Source organism: Conger conger, chromosome 6 (genome assembly GCF_963514075.1).
Source record: "Conger conger chromosome 6, fConCon1.1, whole genome shotgun sequence".
NCBI lineage: Eukaryota > Metazoa > Chordata > Actinopteri > Anguilliformes > Congridae > Conger > Conger conger.
In genome coordinates this window covers 38,243,456-38,265,264 of record NC_083765.1, presented here as the reverse complement: position 1 = coordinate 38,265,264, position 21,809 = coordinate 38,243,456, and the positions used below count along the sequence as shown (strand labels likewise).

General features: G+C 42.8%; 2 protein-coding genes across 3 annotated transcripts; both read left to right on the top strand.

The window, feature by feature from the left end:
* Nucleotides 1–279: 279 nt before the first annotated feature.
* LOC133131024 (beta-hexosaminidase subunit alpha-like) lies at nucleotides 280–10,868 on the top strand. 2 transcript variants are annotated; one of them, XM_061246108.1, is made up of 14 exons: nucleotides 280–945; nucleotides 2,024–2,143; nucleotides 2,813–2,878; nucleotides 3,672–3,718; nucleotides 4,143–4,253; nucleotides 4,544–4,645; nucleotides 5,101–5,233; nucleotides 5,954–6,134; nucleotides 6,660–6,746; nucleotides 7,337–7,409; nucleotides 7,522–7,696; nucleotides 9,528–9,618; nucleotides 10,205–10,312; nucleotides 10,527–10,868. In XM_061246108.1, exons 1-14 carry the CDS (start codon nucleotides 666–668, stop codon nucleotides 10,588–10,590), a joined length of 1,638 nt encoding a protein of 545 aa, XP_061102092.1. In that variant the 5' UTR covers nucleotides 280–665; the 3' UTR covers nucleotides 10,591–10,868. The 2 variants fall into 2 exon arrangements, 1 of the variants encoding a protein (XP_061102092.1); XR_009708982.1 differs by lacking the exon at nucleotides 10,527–10,868 and having other exon boundaries at nucleotides 7,522–7,709; nucleotides 10,205–10,239.
* Nucleotides 10,869–15,564: 4,696 nt separating this feature from the next.
* On the top strand, nucleotides 15,565–20,584 carry LOC133131548 (photoreceptor-specific nuclear receptor-like). Its single transcript, XM_061246923.1, has 8 exons — nucleotides 15,565–15,655; nucleotides 16,779–16,929; nucleotides 17,398–17,501; nucleotides 17,752–18,036; nucleotides 18,715–18,896; nucleotides 19,506–19,746; nucleotides 19,842–19,947; nucleotides 20,452–20,584. The coding sequence occupies exons 1-8, from the start codon at nucleotides 15,565–15,567 to the stop codon at nucleotides 20,582–20,584; spliced, it is 1,293 nt and encodes a 430-aa protein (XP_061102907.1).
* Nucleotides 20,585–21,809: the final 1,225 nt, after the last annotated feature.

The window sequence follows — 21,809 nt, the reverse complement described above, 5'->3', positions numbered from 1 at the left end:
GCAGAAACAGCAACACAAATAATAACAACAACAATAATACTCATCATAATGATGATGATTATTATTATTTTCCAGCCAGTACAAACGGAAATGTTAACGGCCTAAACGGAACTGTTCAAATAATAATAATACTAATACTAATACTAATAATAATAATAATAATAATAATAACAATAATAATAATAATATTATTATTATTATTAGTAGTATTGTTATTATTATTATTATTATTATTATTATTATTATTATTATGACAAAATATAAACGTTTTCATAGTAGCCTAGTCGTGCATGCGATAAAAACAGATAGTGGGACGTGTTTTGTGCCGTGAACGCCATGTAGGCTATTCGGCGGAAAGGTGAGCACGTTTTCTATAGGCCCTTAATTTGCATAGCTTGCTGGCAGTGTCGCTCTCTTCAACGGGAAAGCTATTGTGTTCACACTGCAAAACACACTGCCAAATTGTACTTGCATGCATAAACGAGGTCATGTGTCACATTATGTTTGAAGACTGTGTGTCATATGACCTGCAACCTGTTGATTTCAGCAACAAACATAGCTGTGGGTTGACTGCGTTGCCCGACAGTATTCCAATGATTCTTGTTAGACACAGCATCACTGCGACCATCGCCTGTTGATAGTAGGGTAACCCAGCTTGCTGTGAAATGATAACATTATTCAGTCATGTTAAAAAAGAATCAAAGACTACTGTTCTAAATCTGTCGTTCATATTTTGGTTGATGCTGTCTGAAGTGCCGGTTGCTCGAGGTGTGTGGCCCTTGCCGCAGAAGATGAGTCAGTTTGCGGAGCGGTACCCATTAAATCCCCAGGCCTTTGCTATTCTGCACGAAAATAATTCGCAGGCGCAGCCGGGATGCTCAGTTCTTGATACAGCATTCAAAAGATACTTCTCACTCACATTCCCCGGTTACAGTGGAGGGAAAGGTAAGGTATAGCCTACTATTATAATTATATATATAATAATTAAAATCGGCTTTATTATCGCATATTGCCTATACACTGTACATCTGAGAAAATAAATACATAAACAAACAAATACAATCAGAGTAAAAAAATACAATATATAATTATTATTTATTTTGCTCAGAAATGTTCTGCTAAAAAAATTATTAATTACTAATTACTAATTACTTTAAACTTTTTTGCCATTTTCCTTTGGGCTATTTAATCTAGGTTTGTTCATTATCTTCACATAAAGACAAGCTTCTGTTCAAGAACTGAAAGCAGAGCATTGGAACTTTGCTGTAGACCTATACACAATTAGATGAGGCCAGAAAGTAGCACACACAAGTGTATTTAGCTTTTTTTTTACTGATCTGTTGGAAAAGCTACACTGTCTGGCATTTGGCCAGCATCCGTCACACAGCTAGAGCTGCCTCTTGAGATTACGCAATAAACACATTTATTTTGTAATTAACAGCTGTTGTCAAGTAACAAAATGTGGTAAACAGAATATTTGTTTAGCTCATCGGTAATGCTATGCACAGCCACATCTCTAGATTAACCTCAATAACAACAGCTGTACAGTACATGAAGCTTATACAAGTTTACAACAGAAAATATGACTTCATAAGACTGAAAATAATCAACAAGAACAGTACTACGTCGTTCAGGATGTGAGGTGACACGGTTCTATGGGAGATGAGCACAGTGTATGTCCACATTCTGTTCACCAAGCTGTTGTCTTATCTCTTGGGTTTCATGTCAGCACCAGATGACAACAACGAACTGTGAAATTCATGCTAAGGGTGAATCTATTTTTAAAATGTATTGAATCACTCGGACATGTTGGAATGGAACAGCATTCAGAGATTGCATAAACGAGTGCAATTCCATTTGGCGGTCTGAGGGGATTCAGATGCATAAAAAAATGTGATATATATACTGAAGGATTGCCTGGAGAATTCTAGGAAACCAATGTTGGGAGTAGGATAGTCTGTTTGACATTCCAACATTAGTAATCATAAGTAGTTAATCTTAACTTGCTGATGTTCTTTTCCAGAGAGGAGTAGTGACTGTCTGGCAGAAAATCCTTTCTCTGGAGCGTACACCTATGCCCTGGTAGTAAGGGTAGAAGAGGATGACTGTGATGGCTACCCTAATGCAGAGTCCGAAGAGAAATGTAAGTGAAATCAAATTCAAGATTCTTTGACTGCTGCCTTTGAAGCCAAAGAAAACCAGATGGAATTTGGAACTTGGTGGTGTTTGGAATGTTCAGACCACAGTGGACGACAAAGGAACAACTTGCTAACAAAATTAGATTTTTCCTCTCTATTGGTGAAAACAAATGTTTCTTTTAAAATTGAAACCTGCAGTTTTACTAGAGTGTATGGTTTAGTTATTTTACATGTCTGTGCAAATGGGTTCCAGTGCATTCCATTTGAATGCGTTTTAATTCTACTGCCAAGAGAAGTTGGTGAGCAGGCACTGGGCAAACATAATGCATGTTCATTAGAATTATTTGGTCTCCTTGATGCATGTATGTGCAGGTAGTTGTGTACACTGTGGTCACCATTATGTCTGCATATGCAGCAGGTGATTGGTGAATATTTTCTGGCTACTCACTGGGAATTCCCAGAGGGATACAGGTAGTATAGTCAGGAATCATCCACCAATCACCAATAACATTCATTGGTTTTTAGCAATGTGCTCTGTGGTGAAACTCCTGCATGTGTTCTCGACCAGGAAGGCAATGTCACAGCTGTCTTATTCATATTTTATTAACCCTGGTTGAATTGAGCAAAAGTTTATCTATAACATAACTTCGTGTTGTGTTTCTGCTCGTCTACAGACAACCTGCGAGTGTCTGCAGGGGGTGGGCTGTTGGTGGCCAAGACAGTGTGGGGAGCACTGAGAGGTACTGGGCCAGAGGCTTTCATCTAATCTTTTCAAAAACCTAAACCTAGGGGGTATATCATGGAGCAGGATTACTGACTTAGCTGGATAACTTCACTGAGTAAAGCTAGGAAAAGGTGAGCATTGCTGGTCTGAATGGCCTGTTCCCATGGCCATTATGTTATGTTATGATATACCCCCCTGGGGAACCTGTACATTGAGTGAAAATGATGCGGTTTGATGATTTGTTTCAATTCATCGCTATTATTTTCGCATGGGGCTTTTTACAGGAACGCTGCCATAAATATCCTTTCTATGAAAATAGGAAACCAGAAAAGTTGGAAAGTTGAGAGTCTGTGCCTGAACCAGCAAGTGAGGGTAAAAAGAATTTGGCTATAGTGGGGGATACATCCTCTGCTGGCTGTCTTGTTGTCAATAGTTAAAGTTATGATTAATGGTAATAGGTAGGTAATATAGAATGTATTGGATAGAGTTTTTTAATCATAGTGGTTGGGCAGATTACTGTTTAGTTCAGGGTATACAATTAGCAGGTAAAATTGAAAGTCCAAGCAAATAATTGGATATTCATATGCACGTCAGAATTGGAAATCAATACATTTAGGCTGGAACATTAAGGGTAGGGCCAGAGAGCATTCACTGCAGGGAAGAGAACAGAAAATGAGATGAGTTAGGAACGAGGCACTTATGTATATACCTGAATTCATCCAATTATTGTGTGGCATTATTACATTCGAAAAATCATATTTATCATCCACTGGAGAATTTGATATTATTATTATTTAATTTATATTTAGGCTTGGAGTCATTCAGTCAGCTGGTTTACCAAGATGAACACAACAATGTAAGTATTATGAAGAAGTTGTACATTTTAACCTCTGGCCCACTTGGGGTTCAGTGTACTAGAAATTAAGTATTAACAAAATGTCATCTGTCACATTTAACATGATCTGTATCAGTATTAAAGAAAGTACAAAAACACATAAGTGGTGAATTACCAGTGTGTGATGTATATTTCCAGTACTACCTGTAAGCTAAAACATCACCTTCTATCACAGTTGATTAATGTACGTCAGTAGGTTAACAGTAATGCCCCACACTGTTACACAGTACAGTAGCTCAGCAGTTGTAGGAGTAGTATACCTGGTTTACAGTTCTCTGAATGTAAAGCCATCCATGAAATATTCAATGACCTAATCAAGAGGCAGTAATTTGCTCCAAAGATGTAGCGGGTGGCATCGCCTGACTGTTTCCTGTTATGTTTTCAGTACTTTATCAATAAGACGGAAATCGAAGACTTCCCACGTTTCCTCCACAGAGGGATTCTGCTGGACACATCCCGGCACTTTTTACCTGTGCCAACCATCCTTAAGACCTTGGTAAACAACTCTACAGTCTGTCATAGGAGGACAGAGAGGTGGAGAATAAAAGCAAATGCAATTGTACACCGAAGGGAGAAAAATAAAGATTCGGGATTAAGATCTGTTTCTTTGATGCAGTGCTGAGCAAAAGACATCTAGGATAGAAAGATAGATGGAGTAAACAACCCTTCCATGTTCATAAAACTTAGCAGAAATTAAGTTCTCCTTAAAACTCCTGTTTCAATTTGTGGTTAGAAAACAGAGTTTGCTTGTATCATTGAGACCCCTCCCCCCCATTTAACCCACAGGATGCCATGTCATACAGCAAGCTCAACGTGTTTCACTGGCACATCGTGGACGACCCCTCCTTCCCCTATCAGAGCCGAAGCTTTCCTCACCTCAGCAACCGAGTATGGTCATGAGTCACGAGTGCTTTGGCCCGTACGCGTTAGCAACAACAACAACAACAGAAACCTCAGCTCTCATTCAGTTTTCTGTTCTCTTCTTTAATCTTGGAGAGACTTTGGAAAGTTCTCTCGTGTAGCTTTATAAGTGTGATTCACACTCTCAGGATGAGTCACTGTTCAACCATTCAGAACAAATCAGTTCAGGAGGAACATTGAATTTCAATGTCCAATTCAATTCAAATACCCATAATCAGTTAATTTTCTTATTTAGTAGAAGCAAAATAGAATTCACCCCCTACTCTTCTGTATATTTGGAATTATTTTAATGTGAATATTAATTATTACTTAGATATGCATTCCAATAATGATTTGGTGTGTACGTCGGCAGTGGTTTAATTTGTACATAATTAATGATATTGTACTTTAATGTGTATATAATCATGTTTTTGTTGGTTCAGGGCGCTTTCCACCCCAGTACCCATGTGTACAGCCAGACAGACGTGAGGAGGGTCATCGCTCATGCCCGGCTGCGTGGTATCAGAGTCCTGCCTGAATTTGACACGCCCGGCCACACCCAATCCTGGGGAAAAGGTAAACGATACCTTTTAAAAAATATTTTACTTTATTACCTTATTGAGTTTCCAATTCATTTTCATTTTAAATATGTGCAAATAGTCTTCATCTGGACACTCAGCATGTTTACCTTTTAAAAATATTTCATAAAGAAAGAAGGAGGGGAAAAATACCCTAAATACCCCTATGCCATAGGTATAGGTACGCCAGACTTGATGGGCAGGGAGCGAATCAGGAGCCAGACTTGTAACCAGAAGGTTTCTGCATTTACTATAGTAAATGTCTGTTTGTATCAACATACAAGATGTGAAAATGTAAACTGGGTAAGGCTAGATAATATTCAGGTCAAATATTGGGGAAGCATTAAGAAGTTGAAAATCTAGCCTCAGAAAGTAAAAGTCCTCCCCAGCATTTTGTTCCAATCACCTGGATTTGCTAATTAGCATAATTCTTCATCCAGGAGATAGAAGTCATTAGTTGAATCAGCTAGCTGAGTGGGTGGAATAAATACATGGCAGGACTTTTACTTTCTGAGCCCTGGACTTCCCACCTCTGTGAGGAAGCATGCTCCTGGGGGATGAGTTGTGTCTCTCTTTACTTCTCACTGTGCTGCCTGATCTGCCTGGCGGACCACTGTGAAAACAGTGCTCACCTCCCTTTAGGAGATGTGCTGTTGTGCATACCCTTCAGTAACATGAACGCGACCCTTTTCTCTTTGATTGATGTGTGTGTTTCAAGGCCAGCCTAACCTGCTGACACCCTGTTACCATGGCGGCAAGCCTGACGGGAGGTTGGGCCCAGTCAACCCGGCTGCCGGCACCAGCTACCAGTTCATGACCCGCTTCCTGAGGGAGATTCACAGCGTCTTCCCGGATTCATACGTTCATCTTGGAGGGGATGAGGTGGACTTCAGCTGTTGGTATGGAGTGCACCCCACACCCCCAAGACAGGAGCTGTTATTAAACCCTTTTGTCATACATTTCTCACTAGCTTTCTTTAAACCTGGGGCTAACTGGAAAAGTATAATATTATCTTATCTGCTTTGACAGTTCTCATAAAAGAATCGGTGTTAGCCTGCTCTGGAGCAGGGCTAAGATAACTGCATGCACGATTGGTGCTGTTCCACATTTGAAGATGCACGTGTAATGAAGCCTTGACGCAGGGCTATGAATGTTCTAGAATGCATAATGGACAGGGGTTAGCATAATATAATGAAAACCCTGCCTGTTCCCTCCATTCCTCCATTTTAATATGATACCATTTATATCAGGGAAATAATTGGGACAGCTGCTCATCCTGCAGATTTGATTTCCTAATTGAGATAATTAAGTTGATTTCCCCAAGTGAGTGTGTGTGTGTCAAATTTGTCCAGTTCTGTGCCTTTGATAAGCCTTTTGTAAGTGTTTTGAGACAGTGAATGCAGAGCACACACTGCCCCCTACAGGAAATCCAATCCAGATGTACAAATGTTCATGAGCAAAATGGGGTTTGGAAGTGACTTCACGAAATTGGAAGCATTCTATATGGAACGGTAGGTAAAGGTGGCCACACATGCACAAACACGTGTATACTGTAAGCACACACACAGCACACACACATGCACATCTACAAACACGTGTATACTGGGAAGCCTGTAGCCTAGTGGTTAAGGTAGATGACTGGGACACGCAAGGTCGGTGGTTCTAATCCCGGTGTAGCCACTATAAGATCCATACAGCTGTCGGGCCCTTGAGCAAGGCCCTTAACCCTGCATTGCTCCAGGGGAGGATTATCTCCTGCTTAGTCTAACCAACTGTACGTCACTCTGGATAGGAGCGTCTGCCAAATGCCAATAATGTAATGTAATGTCATGCACACACACATGCCCTTGCACACACACCTACTTATATTAATGTCCACTTACCAAAGTAACAATAAACAATATAGACACAAAATACAAAATAATAACATGTATACTTGCAGGATTATTAGGGGTACAGGCAATTTTGGCATTCCACACACACACACACACACACACACACACACACACACACACACACACACACACACACACACACACACACACACACAGTAGGGTTGAAGGCAGGTTCCTGAGTGTCTGTTCTGATCTTGATCTTCCAGCCTCATTAACATCATCGCTTCTCTGAACAAGACATCCATTGTCTGGCAGGAGGTGTTTGACTACCATGAGAAGGTGAGTGGAGTATACTCTATACTCACAATAGAGTATACTAACAGACTGAGCATACGATACTATGCAAGTGAGTATGAGTATACTTTAATGCTACTAGGTGCCTGTGTTTTAGCCCAAGTCCCTGTCAGTGGTGGAGGTGTGGAGGGGGGGGTGCTACCTGTGTGAGGTGCGGAAGGTGACCCAAGCGGGCCTTCGGGCCATCCTGGCCTCGCCATGGTACCTGGACCAGCCCGGCCCGACCCACGACTGGTCCCGATACTACAACGTGCGCCCGCTCGCCTTCATGGGTCAGACCTGAGCGTGAGCTGATCTGCGTGTGGGCATTCCAGTGCTGTGACTCCAGTGCTGTGTGCTGTGACTCCAGTGCTGTGTGCTGTGACTCCAGTGCTGTGTGCTGTGACTCCAGTGCTGTGTGCTGTGACTCCAGTGCTATTTGACGTTATATGTGTGCTGTGTGCCAACTAATGCTGTGTATGGAGGTAGAGTTGCCAGATTTAGAAAAGTGCAACATGCACCGAAGTGGGTTAATGTACGGTTAATGTAATGAAAACGATTAATAATGTAATAAAACAGTTAATGTAATAAAAGCAGTTGATGTAATGACTGTCCTCTCTAATGTAATAACTGCCGGTTAATGTAATAAAAAACCTGAATTGGTTAAGTAATAACTTAATTAACCGGCAGTTATTACATTAAAGTCATTATTACATGAAGCATTTTTATTACTTTAACCGTTGAAACAACGGGGCGGCCGTACAGTGAGGGACTGAAACTGTCAACGGTCATTTTCAATCAATTGCTTTGACCCGACATTATATTGTCCAGTCCAGAGAACAAACTGGACCTGTACAAATCGTTTGAAAACTGGACATCTGGCAACCCTATGTGGAGACCCCAGGGCTCCACATAGGGTTGCCAGATGTCCAGTGTTGTGTTTCAGTGCTGTGTTGGTGACTGAGTGCACTTTGGTGATAACAGTACCATATGTGATGACTCCAGTGCCGTATGTAGTGCTTGAGAGCCTTTTGGTGTCACCAGTGCACACCTTGCAGAGAAGACCAGACCACAATGAAAAATCATATAAATCGCAACGTGTATACAATCCATTTTCAAGTTTTCATAAGCAATATTATTTTTCTGATTTCAAGTTATAAATACTGTATGTACATTTTACTTCAAAAATGCATGCCTTGTGTTCCTGAAGGTATGTGCGCATTAATGATTTTGATTGGTTATTTTCATGTGATTCACATGACGCATCTCTTTTGCTCTCCACTAGATGGCATTGCAGAATTAGCCCCCTCCCTTTAGTGCCAGACAGTACTGTCTCTATGTGCTGTCAGATTATGGAAGTGATGATTCAGCTGATGTGGGATAATGGGGTGCTTTATAACAGGCAAATAAGATCATATGATTAACTTAGAAGAACAAAAAGCTTGCCTGAGTAATTGAGTAATTGAGCATTGAGATGAAATGTTTTCCATCTGTTTCTCATTATTATTTGCTGGCTAAGTACACATGCTTATCTAGGGGGATTTGCCTAAGCCACATATTTTTTTAAATTTATTAACTCATTTATTTTCACATATTATACATATTTTATTTATTTATTTATTGAACCTGCTTAATATGAAGCTCATTGCCATAGGAAACTATTACAGAGTTATTTCCAACCTATTGCTCCACTGTGTACCAGCATCACATTCACATGTAAAAACAATTCTCTTTCACTTTAAAGAGAGGAATGTACAGGGACCAGTGAGAAGGATTTGTCTAAAATGGTAAAAAAGTGACTTTGTTGTTTAATTTGGGACTTCTGATAGGTATAGCTTCCACACAGCAGTTCTGCAGTTCCAATCATTACTCAGTTTCACTGTCCCACACATTGTACGTCTATGCATTTATCACATGGTCAAAACTGAAAAGCATAACATACTGTAGTTAGTCGAATATTAGCCCAGTTGTCATCTGAATAGAACAAGCCTTGCCATGTCTCTAACCTAGGAAGATTTGTCGTGGTTTTGTCTCTTGTGTGAATAACAGTGTGTTGCGTTTCATTATGCATGAGTATGTTCACTGTGTGTATGAATGTGTGGTTATGTGCTTGTGCTGTTGCAGGCTCTGTGCAGCAGAAGCAGCTTGTGATTGGTGGGGAGATATGCCTGTGGGGGGAGTACGTGGACGCCACAAACTTGGCACCTATGCTGTGGTAAGAAAAAACTCACCAGTACATACATATAGCCCACTCAGGGTGATCAGTACAGACCACTGAGTAAATCAGGACATACAGTGCAGTCCGTAAATATTTGGAAAGTATATGAATGATTTCATATACCTGCACTAAGGAAGCGATTGAAAAGACCCAAGTAATCAGAAATGGCTGAGAAGCCAATTGTCCAATTACCTTTGTTCCCCTTAAATAGGACGACTGCACTGTGCATACACTGTGTTACATTCAGAGCACAATGCCTGCTCTCACAATATGCACCACATGACCACACTGCATTGATGAATAGAATCAATCCGACTTCAGCTCAGATTCGCCAGTAGGAGGTTACTATGAAAGACAGGTGTGTGCGGGTAGCTTTTTAAACTCTTATTTACTATGTCTGTCTGTGTGTCCCTTTCTGTGTCCCTATGTATATGTGCATACATGTGCTTGTGTAAATATATGCCTGTATACATGTGTGCTTGTGTGTGCGTACGTGCATGTGTGTGCGCATGCGTGTCTGCATGTGTGTGCTTGTGTGCATGTGTACGTGTGTGTGTGTATGTATGTGTGTGTGCGTGCACAGGCCGAGGGCAAGCGCAGCAGCAGAGAGACTCTGGAGCGATGAGGAGCAGACCTGCACCGTGTCCGAAGCCTTCCCACGCCTGGCCAAATTTCGCTGCAGTCTACTGAGGTACGGGATGAGGGGGCATCGATGTGCAGTCTGAGGACACAATAAATAAATCAACCATCATGCGGTAACTGTGCTGACATTAACAGTTGTCAGCAGTTGAGCTGTATGTATGCACCCTTCTTTTTTGCTTCTCCCTCTGATTTGTTTCTCAATACACTTCTGTCTTCCACTTTTCTGTCTCCCTCTCTCCCCCTACACCCCACCCCATCTGAAGGCGTGGGGTCCAGGCAGGCCCTCTGTCAGTGGGCCACTGCCAGCAGGAGTACCAGGAGCTATAAAGGCGAAATGAGGAAAGGGCTAAAGATGGGTCCGTGCGGGACAACAACAGAATGAGCCTATTCATACAAATCTGTATGATTCAATATGACTACTTTGGATGGGTTTTCCTCAAGTCCAATGGCAGTATGGATATCATGTGGCCAGGTGAAACCTCTTTACCTCCTCTATTGGTCGCAGAGCCTTCGCCTGCCTAAAGATGGTTGCTGCCATGCATCACCCCTCTGGGGTTTTTGAGTGTGGTTCCCCAGATTTCACAAAGGGCTGTGCAGGCCTTGCATACAAGGTGCTCTGTAAATGCATTTTATCATTAAAGAATTCACTTAATTCTCTAGTAGCTCCTGTTTTTCTCCATCCAAAAGTTGGTCAAATGAAAATGGTCTTCCAACCTAAAACAGCAGTCAGGGCCACCCCAATGCAACTCCACTGACATACTCTCTCTCACACACACACACATGTAGACACATGCGCGCACACACCCGCAGGTATTGAAAAGACACCATGTACATCACATCATAAAAAGAGTTTGAATTAGACAAAATGGCTTGGACTAGAGAAGAAGTTGTTATTTATTACCCTGAAAACTGTCAGGAAAGACATTCAGCAAAGCAAGATTGAATGTCTGGTGTTTGGAATTGGATATGCTTAGCCACATGGCAAGTTGATATAAAAATAAAAATCAGGCCTTTAACATCTCTGACGCACATCATGTTCGGTATGGTGTGAGTTTACAGATATAGCCTAGGCAAGGCGGACATTTAATTGCTCTACAGTCCATTCAGACTACAGTGACGGAGGAGAGCTGAGCACGTCAACGGCTCAGAAGAGGGGTGATCTGACACTTATCTCCCTCTGCCCAACCTCCATCAGCACATACTGCTGACCACAGCATCAGCTTGCTTTGGCTGGCACCTGTTTACTGTCAGAGATTATGGGGCAGGGCAATGCAGGGCGGGGCCAGAAGCAGGCTGGGGGGGTTACAGTGGCCGAGGCTGGTGGGTGGATTGTGTCCTGGAGACCAGTAATTTTAATGAACCTCCACAACTTGGAGCTTTTCCATGCATTTAGAGTGTAAATAATTCTAGTTCAATAGATAGTTCCATTTCAGTTGTGATCTTGGGGTTCAAACCTAAGCATACTGAAATTGACCCAAACTGTCTGGGCCAATTAAAAACATATATAAAATGAGAAATAATCTAAAAAAAATAATTTAAAAAAACCCCCAGAGAAAGTGAACTATCCCTTTAAACAGTAACGGGACACTGTTGACAGGCCCCTTCTGTGTGTGAATGGATGGGCCCCGTGGTCTGGAATCAGATCCTGTTTCTGCCAGTGCAACCTGTGGCTGAAGGCACCACAGGGTGGCCTCACCCATCCAGGTATGTTTCCCACAAACGTCTGATTAAAAGTTCTGCCCTATAGTGTATGCATAGAGAGATCTATGCCACCCAAATCCCATAGGGGTGTATCCTGTCCTGGGACGAGTAGCTTTGTCAGCAGGTTAGACACTGTGTGTGTGTTGGAGGTGCACGGACAGCAGCTGGTGGAACTCCAGTGTCAGCACAACAGATCAGATCCAAGCACCGCTCCCAACACCATCCCCCTTTAGTCAACAAACCCTTTATTCAACTACTAATGTGTTGGGGGTAGGGGTTTGGGTTTGAGTTGAGGTTGGCAGTGTATAATAATCTATCCCCACAGATGGTAAGGAAGATGATGACGGAGGCCATCAGTTTAAGAATTGCAGAGATTGGTTGTGTTTTGGGGTCACCAAGTCTAAGAAAGATCATAAAATGGCACCTCCATACCAACAAAGACAGCCCTTACTGAGCACAATAAACAAAAGCAAGCATCTTGAGTTTGCTAAACCACATTGGAATTATGATTGGAAGAGATTGCTATGATCAGATGAGACCAAATTTGAACGTTTTGGCCGTACACACCACCGACATGTTTGCCGGCAAAATGGAACGCATACAAAGGGAAGCACCTCATACCTACAGTCAAATATGGCGGTGGGTCATTGATGTTTTGGCGATATTTTCAGGGGCCCTATTTAAGATCAGTGGCTAAATTAATTCAACAAAGTACCAGGAAATCTTAGCATAAAATCTGGTTGCCTCTGCCAGGAAGCAGAGACTTGGTCATAGGTGGCTCCAAACATACATCAAAATCCACACAGAAATGTTTAAGCAAAAACAATAAGCATGTTTTGCAATTGCAATCTCATTCTCCAGACTTGAATCAATTGTGTTTTCTGACCTCATCACAAATCACAGGAAAAGACTCATGGCTGTCATCTTTTCCAGGGGTGTTTGCACAAAGTATTAGACCAAGGGTGCTAATAATTGTGAAACCAGGGGAAATATTTAACTATTCATAAATAAGGCACACGACTGTACATAAGGTCAAAGCTTATCAATACAAGAATAAATAATGATAATGATAATAGTAATGGATTGCACTTTTATAGCTGTTTTTAGCTTCCAGTAGCCAGGCCTGCATCTACAGTGTATATACTTTGGCCAGCAGCCAAGTAGCTATGTGCTTTGTCCATATGGCCAGTCCGTTAATTATAACATCTAGTATCATTACTGGACCTTGTATAATCTTATCTAAGGCTAAGGTCTGAAATCATCCAAAGTAGCCAACAACCTCGTCCAGCGGCCAGGTTCCACTCCAACCCTGGACTCTAATTTGAGTTACGAAAGAAAGATCAAGGGGTTTAAAGGTGTTACTTTATTGGGTCCTGCCGATTTGCTATGTAAAAATGGTTGTTTCCTTGATAATCATGTGACTAGCGTGCGGCCAGGTGGCCCAAAGTATGTCTCCAGCCATATTCCGGCCCTCGTGATACATAGGTCAGCTCTGGTCAAGGTGCACGCCAACCTTCTCTATCAGACTAATGCTAATACTGAGACAGACAATTCTAAGTTCAAAGGTCAAACACACACCCTTCTAATCATTTGACATCTGTTGTAATTCTAATTTTACACAGGTTTACACCCTCATACAGTCAGCATGAACTCATTCACAGAGTGGAGCATGTTGTGTCAATGCTTAGAATACCTCAGGAGTCAGATTATGTACTAAAAATACTAATCTTTTAGCACTCTTTAGAGATCTCCGATCAGTGTTCATACAGTAACTTGCCTGCAATTGATTATTCTTAAACTGAGTGGCTGGTGGGCGATTTAAAATGTATTAATCATTACTCGATGTAATTCCATTTCAGAGAAATAGATAGAAAGCTGATTCTGATAATGAAAAATACATTAAAATGCAGATAAAAAAGGCTTAAACAACAAATGCTAAGACATAATCAAAGCTGTAATTTCAGATGTTCCATCAGGTGATCCGTGTGACGTGACTGCTGCCCATTTCACTCCTAGACTCCTCTGAGGGAGTACTCTGCTCTATTGTTGCTTCACCAGTCTTGTTTTTTAGCCCCTTGTTGTACTTTGCAGTTTAATGTAGGAGTGTTGCAGTTCTATTTGCATTTAAATTGTAGTTGCATTTGTATTTATCGTGGTACTGTAGTTATTCCTTACTGACTTGGCCTATTTGCCACATGTACTGGAATTGTACCCCCCCCCCCCCCCCCACCACACCCACAGACAACAGTGGACAGGTGCTGCTGTCTGGCTTTTGTCTCTGACCTAACACAGTTTAAGTCCTTAATAAGATAAATAACAATGCAAAAAAATCTCTGACTTCAGCAGACTAATTAGGAGAGAATCACACAAGGGTCAGGAATTAGGCAAGTAGACAGCATATGCCATATGGTCGGAGAACAAGGTTTTTTTTGTACTGCTCTCTCAATCTTACTGCTAATTGTTTTTCTACCTCTGCTTCCATCCCCCTCAACCCTGCCCCTTATTTGGTGTCTTTGCTAACTACTCTAAATAGTGCCAGATTAAGCAGATTAGCTTTGATTGTATGGGTTTTACAATGTTTTAGGACTTGTCTGTTATAGCTTAGGAAGGGCACACTGACATCAACAATAAATATATTCCATCACAGCCACCTGTAGTGTGTGTTAACAGAAACTGTTCTTTCAAGGCTGGATGTGACAGATTAGAGAGAAGGTATTCCATTGGTTAACCAGCTACCATCACAGACAAGCTACCATCACTAGCTGCTTAACCAGCTCATACCCAGCTCTCAACTCAACAGTCCATGCTCAGGCCTAACCCAAGCCAAACACAGGGACTCAGTCTTGAGCTTAGGGATATCAGCAACCCAATGTAGATGACCCACTGCATCCAGATGAGCACGGAAGATGATGAACTAAAGATGTAACGGAGGGAAATGAGCAGGGAGGGCAGGGAGCTCATAACGTGCAGACCTTTTGCAACCTTCTTCCCTCCCGTTCACATTCGCCCGCCTGGAACAGGCTGCACAGTGTGACCGAATGATCCATCTGGAGAGGGGTGGTAAAGATTAAGAGGATGACCAGTAAGGATGTGCTTACACAGCGGGTGAAGCTTATCCTCCCGCCAGGAGCCTCCAGAATGTAGCCCCACACACAAACAGACGCTCGCGAGCAGGACAGGTGGAGCACTCCCATCTCTCACTCTGCACAGCTCTACATTTCACTCCACACCTCTGCCCAGACACGCTGGAACCTGGACACGAGAAGCTTCCACAGTCACCTACCACCGGCATTAAGCAGAGCAGATAGCATTGGAAACCAAAAGCAGCTAACAATTGGCTGTTCGGACCATTAGCCAGACGGACTGCCCAGGGTTCAGAAACTCGAAAACCGGATGAAGGTGCCGGCCGACTGCACCTGCTGACCACTGGTGACTCCACCTCTCTGACCTTGGAGTTGGGTCCTAGATATGTATAGCACAGTGTGCACCCTCAAACAATAATTTAAACAAGGTGGAGACATTCATCTGGAACGTCTGCATTTTACCCAGGATTCTCCTCTCTCATCCTCCTATTGGACACCTCCTTCTAACTTTGGGTAGATGGAGGACCTCCCTGCCTCCCAGATCTCCATACCTCCCTCGTCCTTAAGTGGGCCCACAGGGAGCAATGGCTCAGATGTCACACGTGAAGGTAAGAACAGAACTCCAAGGAGTGCAGGAGTCCTATTGTACTTCTTACATGTTGATGCTAAACATGCTGAATTGAGCAGTATTACAGATTGTGCGACATTTGGCACCCCATGTAAAACACTGAGAACAGTGAAATGCTACTAACTGAAATAGAAGATAAAATGTTTTTTTGTTTTTTTTAATGATAGGACATGTTTTCCTGAATATTCTGGAAAAAATACATTTCTTTTGAAATTGTCACTAATCTGAATGAATTTTACTCCTGTCCAAAGGTTTATAGAGTACTAAACATAATTATTTGATCAAAGTCAACTTGCACAGCAGGATACTAAGTCCACACATTTTTAAATTTAATCTAATATCTAGAATTTCTCAATACATGTTTATGTTATGTTTATTATGTTTTTTTGTGGTATTGATAAAAGATTGTAATGTACTGTATGTACGGTACACTTACACATGGTAATCACTGAACTAGACTCGGTTTGACTTTGGGAGGGGACAGGACTCATCTATGAGTTAGATGTTTGGGCATGGGATGAGAGAGTTGGATTATTAGAACGATAAATGTGTGAACCAGACTTGGGTCAAATATGTGCTATAGTTGTTTTGAATGAAAATATTTGTTTACGCTTTACTGAGCTTGTCTGGTATATTGGAACCTATAAATTACTCTTCAGATCCTTTCGGCTGGTTCAATTGCACCAGGAAAGATCAATCGAGCACATTGAAGTATTTGAATCCAAAACAATTATGTATTTGTCCCAGGTCATTCAGGAGCCAGTTTTTCAGTGACCGGTTTTGGTATTCTGGTTTTACTGACATCTCTGTGGTCAGGACCCTTTAATAAGACAATAAAGGGGCAACTACTGAGCACATCAGCAGCAAGTTTCAAAACATATGTAGTTGGTCATATTGTCCTTGGTTTACATTGTAATGGACAGTTTTTAAGTCATTCAGGTTTTTTTTTTATCATCATGGTGCATCATTTCTCTTCATCTCCCTCTGTCTCACTCACTCTCATATCCTCCCTCTGTCTCTCCATCTTTCTGCTCCTCTTTCTCTCCCTCTCCTTCTTTCTGCTCCTCTTTCTCTCCCTCTCCTTCTTTCTCCCTGCCCTCCAGAGCAGAGCCGAGCCCCTGGTACATCCCTAAGCACGGCCCTGCTGTGTAAGGTGTGTGGCGACAGCAGCAGCGGGAAGCATTATGGGATATACGCCTGCAACGGCTGCAGCGGCTTCTTCAAGCGGAGCGTGAGGAGGAGGCTCATCTACAGGTGAGGAGGGCTGGCCAGGCAGGGATCAAGAGGAGGTTCCTTCTTCATCCTTAATTTGATAATTATGGCTCACACAATGTTCTCCAAGCACAATTACTATTTAGCTTTTATCCAGAACAAGTTCATTCAAACTGAAGGACCCTCCTGAAAATGTAATCTTAAACCAGCCTAATCAGGTCAAGCTGGCTTAAGCTGTTTTCAACCACTTTTATAATGGGCTCCAGAATTATTGGCACCCCTCACTGGCAATGCAAAAAAAGTATTTCATTATATTATTTAATATCACCTTTGTTCAATCATACTTTAAATGACCAAATGAGACCAAACTTGAATGGGAAATCACATATCATGAGCATTGCAAGCAAAACCTTTCACACCTTTGCAAATACAGTGCTAGTAAAGATTCAGGTGCCCACCCCCTGTGCCAGGTTAGTCTCTTAGACCGTGTTTTACTCCCTGATCTCACAGGTGCCAGGCTAGCATGGGCAAGTGTCCCGTGGACAAAACTCACAGGAACCAGTGCCAAGCCTGCCGTCTGAAGAAGTGCCTACAGGCTGGCATGAATAAGGATGGTGAATGCAGCCATTTTCTCTTCTGAATGTTACAGTGTGCTTGTGGAGACAATAGCAAATTGCAATGCCATGTTAGACCTGCTGCCCATTAGGAGCAAGATTGGCAGTCCCAGTTATAGAAGAGAAGTGGCTATTTTTGCTAGGTTCTGACCACCCTCTCTTCTGTGTCTCCTGATCTGCCCCACCCCAAACACACACACACACACACACACACAATTACACAATTACACACACACACACACACACACAGCAGTGCAGAATGAACGGCAGCCCCGCAGTACAGCACAGGTGAGGCTGGACTCCATCGACCTGGATGCCGAGAAGCAACACCTCGCCACCGTATGGGAACCAACCTCCTCTTCCTCCTCCTCCTCCTCCTGCTCTGACATCACCAGGCCCCACATCATGTCATCCATCTCCTGCTCCATCAGCTCCTCCACCTCCCTGCCACAGTGCGCCACCCCTCAAAACAACCACCGCTTCATGGTCAGTCTGATGACTGCAGAGACCTGCACCAAGCTGGAGCCCGAGGACGGTGAGAACACAGGCAAACCTGAACTCTAGAACTCCAGGAACACTAGATCGCAAGGACAGCTGGAGCAGAACTAGTGGAGCAGCCTGTAGCCTTGTGGCTAAGGTACATGACTGAGACCTGGATGGTTGGTGGTTCAAGCCCCAGCGTAGCCACGATAAGATCCATGTCGCTGTTGTGCCCTTGAGCAAGCCCTTAACCCTTATATTGCTCCAGGCGGGATTGTCCCCTGCTTAGTCTAATCAACTGTAAGTCGCTTTGGATAAAAGTGTCAGTTAAAGAACTGTACTATAATGAAACAAAGAACACCAGAAAGTCTGAACATTGTAATTACAGGGCCGTTTATTCTGTATGATCAATGGCGTCTCCAGTGCAAAACATTTAAGGGAGGATATCAGTCAAACAAGCTTGGTTTCCTAATGGCACACCTCCCTTAAATGTTAAATTCTTCAGTCTTTCTTCATGAGCCATCTTTGTAAGACCTGGGCCAAGTCTTGTTGCCCTTCTCTGTACCTTTTTGAGGCTGTCCAGTGAGTAAAGAATTTGTATGTTTAACATTGATACAACACTAAAAGCTTGTATTTGTTCCCTCTTTCAAATTGCATGTACTGAAACAAAGGCATGCCTTTGTCACAATTGTTTCACCCTGTCCAGGCCTGAATTATCCCGTCTGTGTTTCAGCTGATGAAAACATCGACGTGACGAGCGGTGAGCCGGAGAGGGCACCCTCGGAGGGCCGGATGTCGCTCTGGCTGTCCGGAAGCCAGGAGAACGTGTACGAGACCGCGGCTCGCCTGCTCTTCGCGTCCGTCAAATGGGCCAAGAACCTGCCCGTCTTCTCTAACCTGCCCTTCCGAGACCAGGTGAGGCCCACGACTCCACCCTCCCACCGTGTGCATGTTTGTGTGCCTCAAAATGTAGCTGCCTGATTAGTCACAGGTGTCTTCAGAGGAGTTTAGGCAGTACCGGAGCAGCATGTAATGAGACACACTTTGAAGGCAATTCAGCTGACTAGTTCATGGAAAGCTCACAGACACTCAAAAGCATTAAAATATGGTATTTCAGTATGTTATGTAATGAAAATTTAGTAAAAAAAATATAACTACAACAAAATATTGAGCTTGCTGTATACTCTTATACAGTTCTGTGCGAAATCCGCCACTGTTTTCAGCCGCCATTCATTTAACTTAAGTAAAATCTTAAAGACTTATGGGATATCCTACCAGGCGAAGGATACATGCATGCTGCCTTGATGGCACCTTAGAAGGCATCATTTTTTGCAAACTTTTGAATGGGCCAGCACTCAATGCATTCCTGCCATAGAATACTGCCAAAGAAAGTAGCATTTTTGCGGTTTGAAGCACAGCCATTCTGTGCTTATGATGAGCATGAGATGTGAACATGGAGGTAGTCTGTAGAGCAGGTTTTTATCAGTCTGTGGCGATAAGATCCACCCACATCCTCTTGCTCAGGTGATCCTATTGGAGGAGGCCTGGAGCGAGCTCTTCCTGCTGTGCACGGTCCAGTGGTCCATGCCCCTGGACAACTGCCCTCTGCTCTCCCTGGCTGACCTCTCCGCAATCTCAAAGAACAAAGCCAGCTCCACCAGAGCTCACCTGCGCCTCCTGCAGGAGGTATTTGGCCGCTTCAGGGCCTTGGCCATCGACCCCACTGAGTTTGCCTGCCTCAAAGCCATCATCCTGTTCAAGCCAGGTGGGTCCCTGGCTCAGACCTGCTATGAAACATAATGCGAGGTTATCATATACTTTGGTGAAAGTAGTCTTTCATTCTTCTCGCTGACTGAGCAGAGGCCCGTGGCTTGAAGGATCCAGAACAGGTGGAGAACTTGCAGAACCAGTCTCAGTTGATGTTGGATCAGCACGTCCACACACAATACCCTGGTCAACCTGCCAGGTGAACGCACCTGACACTCTAACTCTGCCTATGACTGTTCTCTGTGCAGTGTTAGACTCTCTGTGACTCAGCCCTGTTCACTGTGTTGGTTCAGACTCTCTGTGACTCTGGCTCTATGACTCTATAGCCCAGTTCTCTCTGCAGGATCAGAATCTTCAATTCCTGCCAGTGCAGGTTTAGATTCTGACTCTGTGACTCTCTGACTCATCCCTGTGTAGTCTTAGATCTTGATTTTGTATGTTTCTGACTGACTCCCTGTGCAGATGTAGATTCTGACTCTTTGGTTCTCTGACTGACTCCTCCCTGTGCAGGTTTAGATTCAGATTTTTGGTTCTCTGACTGACTCCTCCCTGTGCAGGTTTAGATTCTGATTTTTGGTTCTCTGACTGACTCCTCCCCCTGTGCAGGTTTAGATTCTGATTTTTGGTTCTCTGACTGACTCCTCCCCCTGTGTAGGTTTAGATTCTGACTCTGTGATTCTCTGACCGACTCCTCCCTGTGCAGGTTTGGGAAGCTCCTGCTGCTTCTGCCATCCCTGCGTTTCGTGGCATCAGAACAGATCGAGCTCCTCTACTTCCACACCACCATTGGCAACACACCCATGGAGAAGCTGCTCTGTGACATGTTCAAGAACTAGTCTGGTCTGGAGTTGGACCAGCTTGACGTAACCCAGCAGGCCTGAGGACGAGGACTCTCAGTCATTAATGGCATTTACTGTCCTGAGGGGCCAGTAATTCTTAACGGCCTTACATTTTTCTGATTAGAAAGCTTTTCTAATAAACACGTTTTTCCACTTCCTTTATTGTATCATGTCTCTCATTGTCTCTCAGGTGTAACTGGATCACATCAGTTTGCTTTTCCTGATATTGTGCGATGTATATTTTAGGAACTCTTGTGTGTGCAGAGTATAAGTGTTGATTTCTCCACACAGCAATGCAGACCCTTGTCTGTTATAATCCAATACACTCACACAAAGCTCAGAAAATAGTGATTTATTTGATAATCAATGAAACTCGATTTCGAGGATTCTCTCTCACAATAGCGCAGGAAGGGTTGTACAGCTATGTGGAATAATTCATTTAACATCTATGACATGAAATTTGGCACATTGAGCAAAAAACAAAATTCTTAAATCTACTATAACTCGACTGCTCCACTGTCTGTCACTCTGAGGGAATGCCAGCCACAGTTGGCACTGGAACGATTTGGATCCCACACCAGATCCCAATGTGCTGTTCTTGGCACATTCATGCACAAGAACAGTACCTTAAAGGGATATTTCACTGTGGTATAACAAGTCATTTTGCGGAGCTCACCCCATTGTATTTGCATAAATAGCATGACTACGAGCATCAACTGTCCCTACTGGCCATTAATGGCATCACCATTTTTCCCATTTGTCTGGTTCCCAATTCACTCCGATTCATTTTTAGGACCTTGTTGAAATTAATAGTTTTAGAGCACACACTGTCTATGGAGGATATTAGCTTGATAAATAGAGTGCTTTTGGTGCTAATGGTGTTTTCTTTAGCTGATGAGCTGTTTTCAGTTTTAGGTTAGCTATAAATATAACTATTTTCAGATTGGCTACTGTGTTGAAACACAGCAAGTTGTAGTGTGTCCCATATGAATATGTCATTGTGTTCAAGAATGCATCATCCCACATCTTCTTTTTAATTTATAAGGCAATAAAATGTAGAAAATGCATCAGATATTAGAGATATAGGCCATTTTATTTTAGTCCTCTCTTTTATCGATCTATCATCCCCAGCAGTGTGTGTTTTAAAATGATTCATTTTTGCGAGGTCCTGAAAATGAATATGAGTGATTTGGGAGTTGGATAAATGGGAGAAACGGCAGTG